Source organism: Polyodon spathula, chromosome 23 (assembly GCF_017654505.1).
Source record: "Polyodon spathula isolate WHYD16114869_AA chromosome 23, ASM1765450v1, whole genome shotgun sequence".
Taxonomy (NCBI): domain Eukaryota; kingdom Metazoa; phylum Chordata; class Actinopteri; order Acipenseriformes; family Polyodontidae; genus Polyodon; species Polyodon spathula.
The window spans coordinates 21,158,180-21,176,085 of NC_054556.1; the positions used below are offsets into that span (position 1 = coordinate 21,158,180).

Sequence of the window (17,906 nt, forward strand, 5' to 3'; positions counted from 1 at the left end):
TGAAATCCACACAAGGATCTGCAATGTGTCTAATACAGTACCTCCGCTCCTTCCGACCACCTGACAGCCGATATTAACCCATTGTATTATCTAGAAACCAAGAATACCACGTGTTAAAATGAAAGATTATGAATCAGACCCTATAAGGTACTGTAATTCCCAACTTAATATCACATTTCTTTTTTTTTCATTAAAAATGGCTTTGATGACATAGTGTGGTGGGAAAATTAGAATGTTGCTACTGCTAAAGATTGTTTAGGGTTTACGCAAACTAATCTTTCACGATGCAGTCTTTATTTTGGCAACATCCAAAAAATAAATAAATAAACAAAATGTACACGCTGTAAATGAAGAAATGTCCATTATTAGTATATGATAAATGTTCATAGCATTGCAAATAAAATAAATATTTACTGTTTAAACAAGATCGATTACCCTAGCCACAAGTCTATATTGACCATCTGGGGGTGCTGTACCTGGTTTAGAAAGATTGGAGGAATGCTAAAGCAGAAGCCTAGGGCCTTTTAGCTTCCTGCTAGGGAAGAAATGTTACTTGCAGTGTACAGTAATTGAAGGGGAACACAATGTATAGCTTTGCCCCAAGCATGTTTAATTTATATGTATAAATGAAATTACTTTACAGGATCCTATTTCTGAGCAAAGTTCATAATTAACTAAATCAATCAAAATGATGATTACAAAAAACTACAAGGAAAAAAACACATTTAGATATTTTTTTTTAAATATATGTTGCAGTATGTACATACAGCATTACCTACTATAATTGAAAACCTTTCAAAACTGTGGAGGATCTTAGTAAAGCTGTTTTGTTGAATGCATAAATCAAATTATTTGTGGGCCTGTTTGCTGGTCAATAAATCACACCTGGGGAAAACACTGAAATGATTTATTAAAGTGGCGTTATTAAGATTCACCACTATTTAGACATGTGTTTTGCAGATGTGCTTGTGATATATAAAAGTTGCATCTCCCTGTTGCAATTCAGTTTGAGTCACAATGGGCAAGACAGCTGATCCAGTAAGCTTTGAAAGAGATATGGCTAGGAGTATATAAGTCTAACATGGTATTTTTGCCATGAGTTTCCCATGGTTATACTATGTTTACCCTGGTTTGTCATGATATGCTTTACCATACCTCACTATTCTTTACAATGCTTACCTATTGCATGCTTTACCTTGCTTTCATTATACTTTATTGCACTTTGCTATGATATTACCATAGTAATGTTTTATAAGAGTACTAGGCTGGCAGAATTTTCTGTATCCAAGACTTTTCCCATTAAGTTCTGCAGTCTCAGAAGGAGCTTATTTTTCATGCAAGAACCATTTTGTGCTTGCTTTATATAAGGACTTATTATAATTATATAATAATTTATATAAGGACTTATTAAACTTCTGTCACAGAAACCCGAGATGGAATTGTTTTCCTGTAACTCACTGAAGAGGCCAACTATTTTTTATTTTTTTATAATACATAATACACATATACCCTAGGGATGCTAACAATAAAGAAGACGAGGTTCAGCAGTACAGTTCTGTTTCAGTGCTGTACAGACATTTTATGTTTTTTAACATTTTCTCATTTGGTTGATCATTAATGAACATTTCTGTATGGTGGGTGTTTTATCAAGTGATTGAAAATGAGACATTTTGTGTTTGAATTGAAAGTGATGGTGTCGAGGAGTCAAATTGGTCAAAGTTCAAGTATATTTCCCTGTAGACTAGAATTATCAGTTTTTGATGTCACTACTGTGGTATTATGCCCTTTTTTTTAGAATGGATCAGGATGCAAATATAGCCTTCATCCATATATATATATATATATATATATATATATATATATATATATATATATATATATATATATATATATATATATATATAGTGTTTGTGTGTGTGTGCGTGCTATAATAGCCTCATATATACTTAATCTATACTTCACAAAGAAAATGGTGAAATTGTGTGTTGGAGAAACAATAGGGAAGTGCACTTACTATAAGTTACACATAGCTGCACACAATGGTTTGACTATGTTAATCTATATGATTTACCAATCCCCAGTGGTTTAAAAAGATTTTCTGAAGGAACCTTCATGTCATTTCTCAGGCAGGTCCTTCTTTTTTATCTTCTTAATTACAAGCACATACCGTGCTGACAGCAATGATTTACTGCTAACTGAAACCTCCTTGCTGATGTTCACTAGGTATAAATGATAACTGTGGACTCCCATTGCCAAATGCCTCATCCTTCAGTTCAATAGTTTCCTTTCTGCCAAAGATGAATAACCAAAACATTTAAACATATCAACAGTCTTAAAGGGCTGAAATTCAGAAGAACATAAAAAAGTGAAGATAGCCCTTGCCCATAGTTCTAGGGATTATGTTATGATACTGCAGTAACTAACTTGTTCAAATAGGAAGGACCAGTAAGGGAGCAACGCTACATCATGCATATGGCCAAAAGACAGAAGCTTAAGACACATTCAAATGTATACATCAGTAATCCCTTCTTTTAATAGGTTATCAGAAAAATAATTCTCATAGCTACCCTTATAAAAGTGCACCACTGTATTTTTGCAGTTTTACCATGCATTTACCATAGTTTACCTTGGCTTACCATGTCTCCACCATGGAAGAAGTTACTGTAGACAGCATCATTAATGTCAGCCATTGATTATTATTTCATTAACAGTGGCGATCTTATATTTAACATCAGAAAAAATAATCCTCATTGCCACCTGCAGGTATTTCACTTTGCAGCCTCATTTTGTCAGATCTCCAAAGCATAGCAAGGCTGAGCCTGGCTAATATTTATTTGGGTGACTTCCATGGAACTCAGGTGATTAGAAAGTAGTGCTGGCAGATCAACACCACTACAGGTCAATACTTTCTGCCCTTGTATTCTTTAAAAATGGCTTAAATCCCAGTAAACAGGATGGTGGAACTATACTACTTTTAATACCCATAAAGACCGCTGCAGTATGTGCAGCTTGACAACAGCCCTCATCACAATATTCAAAAGAACTAGGTTGGTAAGTGGACCGTAAATAGGATATCACATTGGACTGCTTCCACTAAACTCTTGAATGTGTGTAATTACTGCAAGACAATTGAATTCTGTCATATGTAATAAAAGGCATTACAGACTGGTAAAGTACATTTCTAAATAACATCACAATTCAGTAGTACTGTTGATCGGAGGCAGTGTTTGATTACTTCTGCTTTAACAGCTGCATAACAGACAGAGTCATCCAGTGATGCCCAGTCTGCAAGCCCGGAGCAAGGGCTGTCATTAATGAACCAGTCCTGCTGGACTTCCTGCCATCCATCATTAAATTGATGGTCGCAGTTCTGTTCAGAGTCCCGTCACCCTGTCATAATAACTGCTTGGCTTCTGCTCATTCTGTCGTCTGTGAAATCTCCCTCACGACCACAACAGCACTGAATAACATAACACTTTGATGCAGGCTGCAAATTTCTCAAAGCTGAGAGGAGTGTGCTTCAGAAAACGAATTATTTCACAGTGGCTGCACAGAAAATTGCCTCACATTTTGAGTCATACTTTTTTTCTTTTTTTTTTCTTTAAGCAATTTAAATAGGATTGAACTATTTATGAAGCAATGCAGTATGTGCATATTTAGAGATATATTGGGGTTTATAGTAACCAACATACCAGTATTGCCTTACAATGAAAGTCCTCACTGTACAATAAGGATTTTTATTTTGGCGATAACATTTTAATATGATTATCTGACCTTTTATTCAGACAAGAAGTGGAAACCAAAGGCAATAAAAGTTCCTCTGGTTTTGGACAAGAAACGGTATGCAACTGGTAACCATGTAAACAGGCAATATGGCAAAACAGTTATCATCTGACATAGAACTGTTATAGGTAGTTGTGAGACAACTAGAGACAGAAAAAAACAGACTGAAACCAGGAAAGGAAAGGAACCAGGCAGAATATGCATGGGAATGGGCAGCTCTTGTGTTTGGGAATCTACATGTAACTGTAGCAACCTTCTACTGTAGCCGTCATTAGTAAATAATAACATCCAGCAATGATTAATCCCTATGCGGTATACAATGATCAAATCACACCCTTCACTATTTCAGATATCTCCTGTACAAGGATTTGCCTGTTTCTGATATGGACCACTTACCTTTTCAATATACCAGCAGTATTTTGCCGATTTCAACAGACTGTCTCAGTGTTTCAAAGATACAGAACACTACAGTTGCTTTATTGTTTGGCTGACACTTTTTAACTGGTTAATAGCAGGTATTTTCTTATTGTTGTAGTTCTGCTGCTGCAGATTATTTCAAGCAGCAGTGCTTTCTGTCAAAGAAGAAAACCCCTGCAGCAAATTTGAGATTGCTGTGTTGTGAATATGAGGTATTGAGCTATCTGGTTATAACTCAGGCTAGAGAGAGTGAATCAACTGTTGAGGATACTCCAACGTTTGTTGAGTTTTATAGTTATTCCACCAGTGAGGGTGCCTGAGTAACCACTGAACCTCTGAAGAGGGCAGTGAAACAAACACAGAACATTAATATTCATGGAGTATGCTTTTTATATGTAAAGTGCAATGGACAAAAGAAAAAAAAAAACTGCTGAATTCACTTTCTTCAGATCGAGCATGTCATTTTGTGCAGTTTGGATAAGAGAATCATGAAGCGAAGCTCAAGAACACAAGTGGAGCCAGAGAAACTTGCACAAGTAGAATTAAAGGATTAAACATCTTTTGCTCAGATTGTAGCAGATTCATCCATTTTTATTCCTGCAATTGGGGGAATATTCTCATTAAGGTTCCATGTGTTGTTTTTTTTTTTTGTTTGTTTTTGAATGTTAGAATTTGGTGTGGTGTTCTAGATACGGGATAACATATGTACAGAGGATAAGATTTGCTGGAATCTTGGCAAATACTTCACTGTGATTGGTTGATTTTTGATATGTGATTTATAACATTTCATAACAAAGACACATTATCTGTAAATACAATTTTTATTAGCTAGCAAATAAAAGCTTACATTTGCCAAAATAACCAAAAAATGAAAAAAAAAAAAAAAACTCTGTACATTTGTTTATAGACAATGCAAAACTACAAACATAAAACGATGTATATACAATAACATTTTATTAAAAAAACTAAATTGAAAAAAGTAGTATGGACATACCCTTTATCCAAGAATGTTGAAACTGAATGTGATAAAAACACACTGCCTGTTGTCACTATTTAATGACACCATTGCATACCCCCCCCCCCCCCTGAGAGGGTCCACCTGTTTTCAATTTTGATAAAGCTATGTCAGATGTATCATGCGAAGTAAAATTTTATGATACTGTCTGACTCTCTGCAAAAGCTAGACATATACAACTTCTTGTACTTTGACATCTGGGTAGGCAGCCCAAGTCAACAAGTGTTTAACCAAGATGCACATAGAAAAGGGAAACAAGTATATATATATACATATATATGCACTTCCCCTTTCTTAAAGGCCAGGTATGTAAAGTTTTGCACATCATACGGTGGCTTAAAGTCACAAACAAGTATCTAAGCTAACCACATACGAAGAAACAAGGGTGTGGGTAGATAGTTCAAGACGGGGAACTGGAACACAGGTTTTATAAAGCTTTTTTCAGTTTGTGTAAAGTTCATGTTTTGCAACTTGTAAACAATGTCTATTTGATTGTATTGGGGTATGCCTTTCTTTCATATAAAGTGTTTCTGGCCAAAAAACAATTTGTCTGTCATTTTCCCTACACAATGAACAGGAAAAAGGTGTCTCTAAATTAAATTAAGGGGATATTTATTTACACAGTCCCAACTTTCCCATACTGTAATATTGAAGTATTACAGTACACCTCTAGTGATAACTCTAAATGTATCACATATCAGTTACCACCTCAGTTTAAGGAGCGGTTATGAACAATTAATATGAAATCTATAACTATGTTATGAAATGTGTTGCTGTAAGCATAATGCTCATCAAAAACAGGTCAAAGCAATATACAGTGTTGTAACATACAGTAGGGTTGTCTACACCTTGAGTTACAATATGACAGTTCTGCACTGGTAACAATGAATTTCTATTGTATTTTTATACATATTCATGTTTTAATGCCATGGCTATAGATCCTTAAATTGCAGTGTGATTGTTTTGGTGGGCCCATTGTATTACAAGTCTTACAAGTACTAGAAGTAAACTGGTAATGTGGGTTTTTGACACTGAATTAAAAGCAAACGTCCATTTGTATTTAATTAAATTAATTTTTAAAATGCTTACAACGATCCTATCTAGAAAGTTGGTGAACCACACTGTATGCTGAATAAATCACCTGCAGGTTCAATGTCCAAAACAAAGCCAATATTATTTTCTGAATGTTAAGACTAGATATCAACAGAGTATCTACACCACTGATCAATACTGTACAACACTGACAATGCACTTCAACCATTTGAATGGTTCACAAATCTACTGAATGACTCGTTTCCCTCAAGTTACTGTATCTTTCCCTCTTCCTCCAGGGCATTTTCAGAAGATGAAAACATTTATGTGCTCAAATCTACTCTAATAAACCAGCAGTGCAAACCCATTACATCTAACAGACATAATCTTGATTTCATTAGATTGAACCAGAAACCTGTGGTTTTTAAATAGTAAACTCCTTCAGCTACTGCAAGTGAGAATGCTTACCTTAACATGTGCATTAGTAAGCAGTGACTTGAACTGTCTATCAAAAAAAAATGTTAATAAAGAAAAGTAATTGTGTCTCTTCTGCTTTGTAGTTGGGTACTACACTGGATGAAAGAGGTATTCAATTCAAGGTTTTGTTTTTTTCTGTATAGCAAAGAACAGTGAAACAACATGATTGTCAAACATTACATGTTAGCTTTCAAACCTCTATCAAAAGCAATAACATTGCCTCGATTATATTACAGTAACCATAATATCCAAGCTCATGATCAATAATTGACCTTCGTAATACTATTTACAACTTTGCAAAACTGGTAGTTTGCATATAATAAACAAATTCTTAGAAATTGTAATACATTTTAATAAAGAAAAAACATATGGCGGTAATCGATTATTCATGATCATTTAACAGAAAAGAGAGAAATGGGCACCTAGTAAATATTAACCCTTCACCATCTGTCATTGCCAAGTAGCAACCATTACCAAAGAGACATACTTTCTTGTGCAAGACGTCTAATGATGTGCATGTTCTGTGAATAGGATACTGAATGGTGCTTAATTGATTTGTCCAATTACTGCAATGTCATATCTCCACTGCTCTACAAATGTTCTTGACTGCTCTTTTCTGTTGCCCTTTTTAGAAAGAATATTGCTCATTTATTCAATGTAAGGTTCTTTTAGTATTGCTAACTTCAACATTACGAGCTATCAAAAGAAAAATCAGGAGGAGAGCTTGGGATTTATTTTAATAACAGATCATACAAATTCTTGGCTATTTTTTAAATTATGTATGTAGATAATCTTGGTTTAGAATGTGTCTACTTCATTTAGGGGTTAAAACTCCTCCGATACAATTTTTCTTTTTAAATGTGTAATTAAATCTTAGCCCCCAAGCTGGTGAGACAATTACTGACATTATTAAAAAAAAAAAAAAATAATAATAATACAATAAAATCCAATACAACAAATATGTTGCTTGAATTCTCAAGTTTCTAATACTCACATGAGATAAAAGATGTAAAACAGGTAATGCAATATGTTAAGATTACCTCTGGTGAAGTTCATAAAGGAACAAAACTAAACTAAACTAAACTAAACAACAACAACAAAAAAAAATGCATACACTAAATACAAATTGGCCTTGTTTAAAAATTGGTACGTGGTTATGTAATAATCCCATATAAGCCTAAATGTAATAAGGCACACAGGGACATGGAATAATATTTTTAAACAACTAAATGATAATAATAGCCAATGACAGTACACACAATGATGAAGTAACACACATCTGGATATTTACTCCCAAAACTGCTTCATTTAGCACGGTATGGCTTTAATGCATTTTTTTTTTTTTTTTTAAGAGGTTAAATGTTGTCAAGAGACTGTTCACTTGCCCTTATGGCAGATGTTTATAACACAAATGCTTTAAATACGACATACCTTTACTGTTAAAAGTAATGCTTCTTAACTTATATAGATGCCTCCCTCTGCTTTGAAAGCATATATTAATTCTATATGTTGGTCCCACTGACACAAATAAAATATCTTTAATGATAAAATGTACATAAACAAACATAAGACATTTAAATACAGTAAAGACCGCATGTTCTTTTAACTTGCCTTCCTTGGAAATCTGCTTGATTTGTAATCGGTTAACTTTAATTAAAAAAAGCAGTACTGTTTCATTTGAGATTAATACACAGTAAAATAGTCAAAACAATAAAGAATCCTTAAAAATGGTCGTCTCCAACATAGCTAGTCGAAACGGACAAGTGATCAAAAGCACAATGCTGTTTCCATCTCTGAAGATGGATGAAAGCTAGCTGTTAATAAGCAGTAAGGAACTGATATTGCATCATAGTAACAATCTCCTGCTGCCTTGAGGAATTTCCTTTTAACAAACCAACTGCAACTTCCATCACTGCTCCACAATGTAGAATTTCAAAAATAAAAACCTGAAAATAGTTTGGAATGTTATAGACTGGTTATTTCTTTCATTAAACCTACTGAAATAATAATAATAATAATAATAATAATAATAATAATAATAATAATAATAATAATAATAATAATAATAATAATAATAATAATAATAAGCGCCTAGCAAGTTATATTAATATACATTAAATACATAAGAATACTTCAAAATAAGTAGACTAAAATGTTTCCAGCTAGTGCAGATTGAGTCATGCTTGGCACTTTATATTACTGCTGTATGCCCCAGACAGAATCAGTACATAACATGTTTTAGCAATGCAATGCTAGATTACAGTGTAAATGCGTCAGGTCACGTTGTTCCTGTATTTCAGGATCATCAAATTCCTGCTTTTGTTCCCCCGCATTTTCCAGTTATAATTCTTGTACCTGAATGCAAAAAATGATGACTTCTGCAGGACAGAGGCGTTGTGGTTGAAGGCAAGTTAATGCTAAATCCAACTAAATTTTCGCCGTTTTCTAAACCAGCAAAATGTTGCTCTAGCAGAACCAAGGCATTCGAGGTCAGAGAACAATGTATTTGCTGCCCTCTAAAAACACTGTAGCTTTTGCTTGCCTTTACAATGTTCCCATGGAAGTAAAGTTTTGGTGGATGGTGGTTTGCTGCTATAGCAAAGTGACTGTAGAAAGAGCTGAAGCTCTCTCCATGTACAGTGGTTGAAATCAACCACTATGTTGCATTATGTGCAAAGGTGCTAATTATAAACATAGTCCGCTCCTTTCTTCAGTCCTTATGCCAAAATTGTCTGTCAAATAAATGCCATGAAATGGTTGGCAGTGCTGTCACTTCACCTAAACATTTAGGTTCCTCATAGATCCCCATCTGTGGGCGGCAGGCATAACTTGAAAAGGCTAAAAGAAAGGGAGGAATGAAAGAACACGGTGAGTTTACAAATATCACTCAAAAAGTGAATCTGAAACCAAAGTGCCAAACCCTACCGAATTTGGCGTATTAAAGTGTTACTAACCACAGATTATATTTTATTCAAGACTACCAGTGAAGATTTTTTTTTTTTTTTAAATACTTAATGATTAGTTATAGCCGCACAGGTGTGGTTAAAAGAGGTGTCTTTAATGCAAAGATGTGTGAATGGCACACACGCATGATAGAGGTTGTTTGAAGTCAGCTGGATAACTAAATAATAGAGTTGGGGTTTTATTCATTTTGACTGTAACGCACACAGAGTACAGAAAAAAAAAAAAAAAGAAAAAACATCAAATAAATAGTTACCGTGGTGCAGTGGGTGGCATTTGATCCATCACCTTTAAATTCTTTGCAGATATTTCAACTCTTGTCCCCTGTTAAAACAAAAGTATCACTCAGCAAGCTTTTTATGTTGTGCAGTAATTTTAAATCATGCAGGTGTATGAATAACCTAAGCTGGGCTACAGCACCCCGACTTTGCATAATTTCGCTATTTACAGCAAGGCTCTGTGGAGCCGCCAACTGGACGCAATCAGAAATACCAAACTGCAATTTGCAAAACAGACAGTTCCTGTCCACATTGTATATATATATATATATATAATATATATATATATATATATATATATATATATATATATATATATACATACACACACACACACACACACACACACACACACACACACACACACACACACACACACACACACGCAACATACATACAGAGAGATATCAATTACCTGCTTCCTCATGATATCTGTTGCTTGCATTATACACCGAGGTAACAGCCCATGATTCCGTGCCAATATGATTGTTTGTTCCAGGGACGTACTTAGAGTGCACCTAAGTGAAAACAAACAAACAAAAAATAGATTATTAACTTAAGTAATATGTTCAGTTTTGCGGTACAAGCAGGGGAATGCAATCATATTTTGTATGGATAGTGGCTTAGTTCTTCTACTAAAAACAGTGTACATAAAGCACATGTAAAGTACTTCAATTGCAATTGTTTAATTTCACATTAAAAAAAAAATTAAAAAGTGCTGTCAAAGTGGAGGCCTGGGGCCCCCAAAGCAATGTTTCGTCTACTTCCATGAATGCCTCTGTGTTAGGTGCTTGGGGTCACTTACTACATTGGCATAGGTCCTAAAGCTGTAGTGCCTTGCTAATAGTAAGCATCACTAGATAATAAAAAGGGGTGATTGCAAGGGGTTCAAACCACAACACAACTTAGTTGCCTAATGCCATTGGAGGCTGCGAGAGTTTAGGAGCCCTTGCTCTGCTATATAAAAAAGACTAAGAAAGCGTTCCAGCTCCCACAGCGTACCTGTGAAGTGCTATCTCTTACATCACTGAGCTAGTCAAACAGGGACACACTATTCTGCAGGAGGACGAGATTAAACATGACATTTCCAGCTCTGTATTCTGGTACCTCTGCATTCCGGTAGCACACATGGCAATGTGACAGGCGCCCAGCCGGTTGCAGAACTCTGAAGAAACAGGGAGCAGACTGGCTCCAGATGGATGGCTGCTGGAGTTTCCTGAAGACCCCGGCTTTGTGATCACCAAGGACTGTATCAGTCTGCACAGATCATCCAATGCATTCAGTGGGCGGAGAAGCTAGTGGACAGGTCAAATAATACATAAATACAGTATATTAGAATTACTACTCTGGTACTAGGCAATGCTTTATAAAAATATGGTTGGAAAATGTAATTATATATTTATAAATACATAATTAAATATACAAATAATATGCTTATGTGTTTTTTTTAGATTATGTACAGTTTGTCCACTATGTAGCTATAAAATATTATGCTGCATTTCAATTTGTCTCAATTTTTTAATCCTATTTTGCCACCTTGTGGTCAATGGTAAGATTACATTAGGATTCCAGATTACTGCTCTTTATATATAAAAGTTTCGAAAATTTTGTTTTTAAATTTCTAAATTAACCGACTGTTTAATATATAATATATATATATATATATATTAACGTCTCATATATATATATATCTTATATATATATATATTTTTTTTTTTTTTTTTTTCATTTTTTTTATTTTTTTATTTTCATATAGGTGGGCCCTACCTTTTCAGTAAAATTATCATCCTAATAGTAAAGTTAATTTCAATTAAGCCGTATTTTTATTATCCAAATAATTATTTCCGTTTCCACCTTGTACACTTGTAAGTCCTGTGAACATTCACAGCCCTGTAAGAACGATAAACAGCACAATGCAATGCTGGCAGAGACTACAGTGCTTCATTGTAGATATAGAACTAGTTCAGTACACACAAGCAGTCATTCTTCATTGAGAGTGCAAGAGTGACTATTTCCCCAGAATCTTTATTGGCTGCTTTTCAGATGGTTGTAATTTGACAGCTCTAATTTAATCATGCTTGTACTACAGATGGACAAACAATAAAAGCAAAATAAATATTGCTTTCACCACAACTAAAGGGATTTTGTATTTGATCATATCACAGTAGCCAAGGTACAACCTCTTCCAGCTGTGCTATAAAAACAATCCATCCGCTGCTTAGCAATGCTGCTCACCTGGTCTATTTTCACGGCAGTGGTGTTGGAGTCTGTAGGTAAGTTGGATCTCTCAAGGTAAAACGCCCTAAAAAAACAATGAATTTGTTAAATGCTTCTATAAAACAAACGTTATCCCAGGTTCACTCTTGAAACAGTCCAGTGAGCAGAAAACCTCTAAGCAGATCTTGTTTACCCAATCAGCCAAGCATTTGTATCACTAGAGTAGGGCTTAGTTCACCAGTCTAACCAATATTCTGGTCTAACTGGGGTAGAACATATTGTAAAAAAGTTCAGTGCTGCTTCCAGAATTATAATAATCTCCAACTGTACTTAAGAAGGACCCGCAGCTTTGAAGACGAGAGCAATGTACAAGTATTTAAAGAGTATTTTTCACCCCACAGTGGGCGAGTCATTTCTGTCAATGAAAATTGTGAGTACTCGAATGTTTACATTGAAAAAGTATAAGTACTGGGAACTGCTGAGTTCAGGCATAGAATTTTGCACCTTCACAGTCTTACCTGAGTTTCCGATAGTAAGTTTTGACCTTCTCCAGGGAGGCTGTGTTGATCTGCTGCTCAAACTCTTCCAACGAGGCGCTGTCTTGGTAAACTGGGCTCTCTTGTTTTTCCAGTGCTATGGACAAAAGAAACGCAAAAACCGCTGAATACAATACTGGTAATGTCACACTGGGAGTTTTAGGGGGCATGGGCCATGTTAATTAGCAGCCTGGTCCAAAGTTTTGATTATTCCTCTTTGTACTTGCTTTGCACAAGATTCAGTGGCTGTTATTAACCACTAGAGGGAGACTGTCAGAAACAGGCTGGTTCAGAGCCACCTTACCACTCCTCCACATGACTTTTTGAGCAAGATTTTTCTTGCAGGTTTTCTTTGCAATGCAATTGACTTGTTTAGACCCACCTCTTGTAAACAGTACGGTGTGCAGTTTCAAGCTGCCTCCGTTCTTAAACTTGGTGGGCAGCTCTGAGAAATGGCAGCTGTCAAGATACAGGGTGATTTTCAGAGACTGTCTGCTTCCTTCCACATGATAACAGATAGATGTGTCTGGAGAGTGAGAGAATAAAACAGGTTAGAGATATGGAAAGAGGCACACTAATATACTGTGGGAGTCCATGTTCCAACTCACTTATTGATAATTCTGGTTAACATATTGCAGGAAGAGACATCTTACTTGCAACAAGGCATTCGTCTTCAAGTTGCCGGAAGTAAACAGTGACTTTATCCAAGTCCAGCAGGGCAGTCTTGATATCTTCAAGCATGGTGCGCTCTTCCTTCTATTAAAAGAAACATTCAATTAGGTGTTTGCCTAGATCTACTGGGTTCAGGTTAGTTGTTAAACATGAGTAAAGTAGTCATTCCTAATCACCTGTGAAATACGTGCTTTAACCATTATTAATGATATTGTACCGAACGACATGCCATTTTATTGGTTGGTAAGAGCAGCTTTGTTCGAGTTACCACAAGTGCTTTAATTACTACAATAAAAAATGAATGGAGCATCCAGGAGAAATGAAAGCACCCATTCTGAAATGGATGAGGGCTGGTGCAGCGCTTACCACATGAGGGGACAGCATGGACTGGATGTTCAGGAGGACTCCGATGGCAGCAATCTGCTCCAGCCACTTCATGCTGACTTCCTTGCTCTCCTCCTCGTACTCCCCGCTGTTGTTGTAGCGGAAGTTGAGTGCGGCGAGCAGCTGTTCAGACAGGGTGCAGACTGCGCCCACCAGACTCTGGCAGAAAATCCCGTCCCGACGCAGCTGCAGGTCCGTGTCTGAATTACAGAGATTACAACAGGTGAGGATTGCCCATTCTGATAGCTTCACCAAACACAGTACAGTAAAACCTAGATTATCCAGCCTGTCATAAATAGAACATGTGTTATTCAGCCCTCAGTCTCTGGTATTCACAGTAGAGCGCAGTAATGTATATTCTGTATTAAAATTAAAAGGGGGGGCAGGGCATTTTTTGTAGGTTTCTTGGATTTGGAAAGTCTAAGAAACAATTTGTAACTAATATTATCCGAACACCCTCTGGTCCCATTTATTTCTTGATATCGGTTTTACCGTGTACCGGTACCACTACAGTCCTTTTTTACCATAGTACTCTGGTCAGAAACAAGCATTTACATTACCAGATAAGGTCTATTAGGGTTTCTTTCTTCTTGAAAATATTATCCTTTCAGAAGTTAACAGTTCCATTCATGCTACTGCTGTAAAACACTGTTACAGCACAAGAAAAAAACAGCGCTCATATTTTAAAACTGGGCAGGACTCAATACATAAAAAAATCCCTCAAATAGCTGAAAACTATTCTGAAGATTGCATGGCACACTACACCTTAAACTCAATGTCTGAAAATAAGTATTTTTCAAAGTGGATTACACTGAGCTTACAGTACTACCTGCAGTCAGAATTGCTAGGTAACGTATTGGGTATGTTTTGTGAATTGCATTTGAGTAAAACTTCACTGTTGGATGAGCCTCAACCAGGTTATTTATAGTTTTCATATGTCCTTTTTTATCAAGTCCTGGATCAGTCTTTAATTCAGCATGAGGAAAGCCTGGACAAATAAGCTTGGGCGGACAAAATGACACTATCACAGAGAAGAGGAATGTGGATTAAAATAAACACCACACCCGTCTGTGCTTTGAAATGTCACAGTGCTTAGGGTGTAGGATTCACAGAAAGAAAAATCACAATACAGTACTGTATATAACTTGAGGGTTGTTTTATAAAGTTAAAGATTATTAAAAACAATGCAACTGCAACACAATCTACATAATGCCAGATGAGTGATGAGTGCACTTTCCTTAAACTCTAGTTACAATGTCCATTATCTGACAAAGCCAACCAAGGAAGGCTTGTTAATGGACTGCTAACGGCTGTTATAAGTGACTGTACTATGTAGGCCTGTGTCATTATTCCAGCTCTGCTTGACAGCTAGTGTGCAGGTCTGATCAACATATAAAAGGCTTCATCGTAATTACCTGTGCATTTCAATAGAGCCAGCAGCAGCTGATTCTTTCCATCTGTTAATAAAGAGAAAGGTTACTCATTATTTGTGAACAGATCTCTTAGGCAGTAAGAATAAACCATGCTATGAAACAGGTATGTGCAATAATTAAAGTGAAAAAAATAGAGTAGCAAAGCAAGTAAAGTAGAAAACTATGCAAATCTAGGCTTTACAGTAAACAAGATGCATCATAAAGCAAAATACACATTTTGATCATATTTGTTTTCCAGACAGCTAATGTATTATAAATGTTTGCTATGCATCTATGAAATAATGCCACAGATGAAATACATTCTTTAAAACATAAATTTACAGACATCTGCATATGTCGCTTCACTGGCATATAAAATCCTTTTGGCATCTGTTTTGAATCCAGTTTGAATACAAACATGAATCGAACCATCTCCGTTTGCGCAGTTTCCAGTAGATATGAATCATGAATTGTACCACTGCAGACTCACCTTCCACAAACCTCTGCAAACTCTCCACTAGTGTCTTGATTGAGCTGGGCAAGTTCCACGGGTCCTCCTGAATGTTCTTCTGGATCATACCACGGCAGTGCATTGTCCAGTCCTCGGTGTGCCGGAATTCTGAAAGGGGGAAGGGCTATTACACAACCGCTGCCTTCAAATTGTGTACATCCAGCGGTTTGAATCGACTAAGGATACATACAGCAGATAACAGACTTCAATACCTTGCAAACTGTAGTCCATTGGGAAGTGCTTGGTTTCCTCGAAAGCCTTGTTCATGACAGCTCCTTTGAGAAGAGAGTTAATGGAATCTACCTGTGAAAGTTTAAGAAGACAGCTTGGATTAAAACCAGAAAAACTAAATAGATATATTCTTTCTTTGACTGTTAAAAGTTTGCTGGTTCGGAGTAAAAAAGAAAACTTGATAATAAATGGCATTGCTACTACTAATCCTCTACCTGGTTAAATAGGTGTTCCAGACAGCCATGCAACTTGTCCTGCTTGTCGGAAGGTATTCTCATATCGCAAGGCAGCTCGTCCCCTGGGAAAAAAAAAAACACAATCCATTTACAACTGTCAAATGTATAACATGTATACAACTATTTACTATTAGAGATATTTACATGTAGTCTTTTTAATAATTCATGTTAAAGAATCCTGGGAGTAGAATTCTGGGGGGGGGGGGGGGTAGGGGAGGTTAACACAGTTTTGATTCCCTGGTGAACAGGTCACTGATTGTCAATGACTTAATAATACATTTCCAAAGCAGCTTACCCGATCCCATTTCATCACTGCCCAGGTAGGAGCTGTTACTACGGACACTGGTGTAGGACAGGACCGAGTCCCGGTTACTATTGCATTCGCTGAAACACACAACAAAAAAGGACTGTTACACAACCAAGGAGGAGGCTTCCTTTTACTTGACCTTTAATGTGATTCTAGGTCTGTGTCTTGTGAGAAAACATTAGCAGGACCTATGGGAGTTTTGTGTACACTTTTAAAAGCTGTTTATACACATTTCAATTATAGAACTGTTGAGCTTGGAGGCTTTTGTTTTTTTTTCTTCAGTAGCTATATTGGGAAACTGTACTGTTTATCCCCCTGCTATCCACACCTCCCGAGCAAACCAGAGACTTAATGATATGTTGTAAACAAGTTGTGTACTATATCTACGAGAAATGGAACCTGACCAGCTTGTCATTTTAGATGTGTGCCTCCCATGAGAAATACAGACTTACATAACCTAAATATAAGCGGGTCTAAATAAAGTTACATGGGCGTTGCAGGATTGTCCAGTATCTGTTTCAGTCTCGCCACATATATAGCTTTCTATATGCCACAGACACTAGCATTGTGCTGGTCCCACCCATACATTCCCTTTACATTTAGACTTAGATTTGCAGCTACCCAGTAACCTATAAATAAGAATTCACCTCTTAAATTCCAACCTTTGTGTGTAATGCACCAATACATCAATGTATTAAACCTGCAATTAGTTTGCTTCTTAGTTAGGACACTGGAGGTACTGAAAAATGAAAGGGGTTGACAACGCAGAGCAGTTTATATGGCTCGTTCCTGCAACGCTGTTATTAATAAGCTTTTGTTTCTGGTTCATTCACGCCTACCGCCCTCTCCAGTATTAATGTGGGGGGCAGGTATTTCGTTTATTTGTCTGGCTGCCCAGACTGCAGGGCAAACTGTCCAGTATATTATTGGATGCACACACAAACAAATGCCCACCAATCCCCAGCTTGTTATTGCCAAGGACATTATGCCTATAAACTGAACTTTAACAATGCACTGATGTGGGAGTGTTACTTTTGAAAAAACACGTTAAAGTCAATAAATGCATTTGTTATTGGAACAGAGTGTATACACTGAATGTTGTGCATATGGAATCCATTCATATTAATTTAACATTGAGGTGCTTGTTCTAAGCAGATAACAGAACAGGAGGAGTAAAGCTTATACAGGTAATAACGGGCAGAACAAATCCCTGGGTTTAAATGGGATTAACAAAGCTTCTGTTTATCATATTCTATATATCATTCTATATACCATATTCTAAAACCACTGTAGAAACACACCCTTCTTTTCTGCGCTAATAATTAAAAAAAGCTACTTTTGTTATGTCTTAAAAACCAAAAAATTGACCCACTAGCATTACATAATGATACTTTCCAGTAATCCTGTTTTGGCAGCAGGGACATGTTTCTCCAGGTT

The 17,906-nt window shown here is 36.3% G+C and overlaps 1 protein-coding gene across 1 annotated transcript in view; it reads right to left on the reverse strand.

The window, feature by feature from the left end:
• Window positions 1-8,794: 8,794 nt before the first annotated feature.
• Window positions 8,795-17,906, reverse strand: part of LOC121298050 (phosphatidylinositol 3,4,5-trisphosphate-dependent Rac exchanger 1 protein-like) — a 101,239-nt gene continuing 92,127 nt past the window's right edge. The window contains 14 exon segments of the mRNA XM_041224802.1: window positions 8,795-9,562; window positions 9,942-10,009; window positions 10,379-10,481; window positions 11,071-11,258; window positions 12,199-12,265; window positions 12,699-12,813; window positions 13,099-13,242; window positions 13,370-13,472; window positions 13,755-13,972; window positions 15,188-15,229; window positions 15,675-15,803; window positions 15,908-15,998; window positions 16,142-16,224; window positions 16,458-16,546. Of these exon segments, the coding sequence (XP_041080736.1) occupies window positions 9,520-9,562; window positions 9,942-10,009; window positions 10,379-10,481; window positions 11,071-11,258; window positions 12,199-12,265; window positions 12,699-12,813; window positions 13,099-13,242; window positions 13,370-13,472; window positions 13,755-13,972; window positions 15,188-15,229; window positions 15,675-15,803; window positions 15,908-15,998; window positions 16,142-16,224; window positions 16,458-16,546 (1,483 nt within the window). The 3' untranslated portion in view covers window positions 8,795-9,519.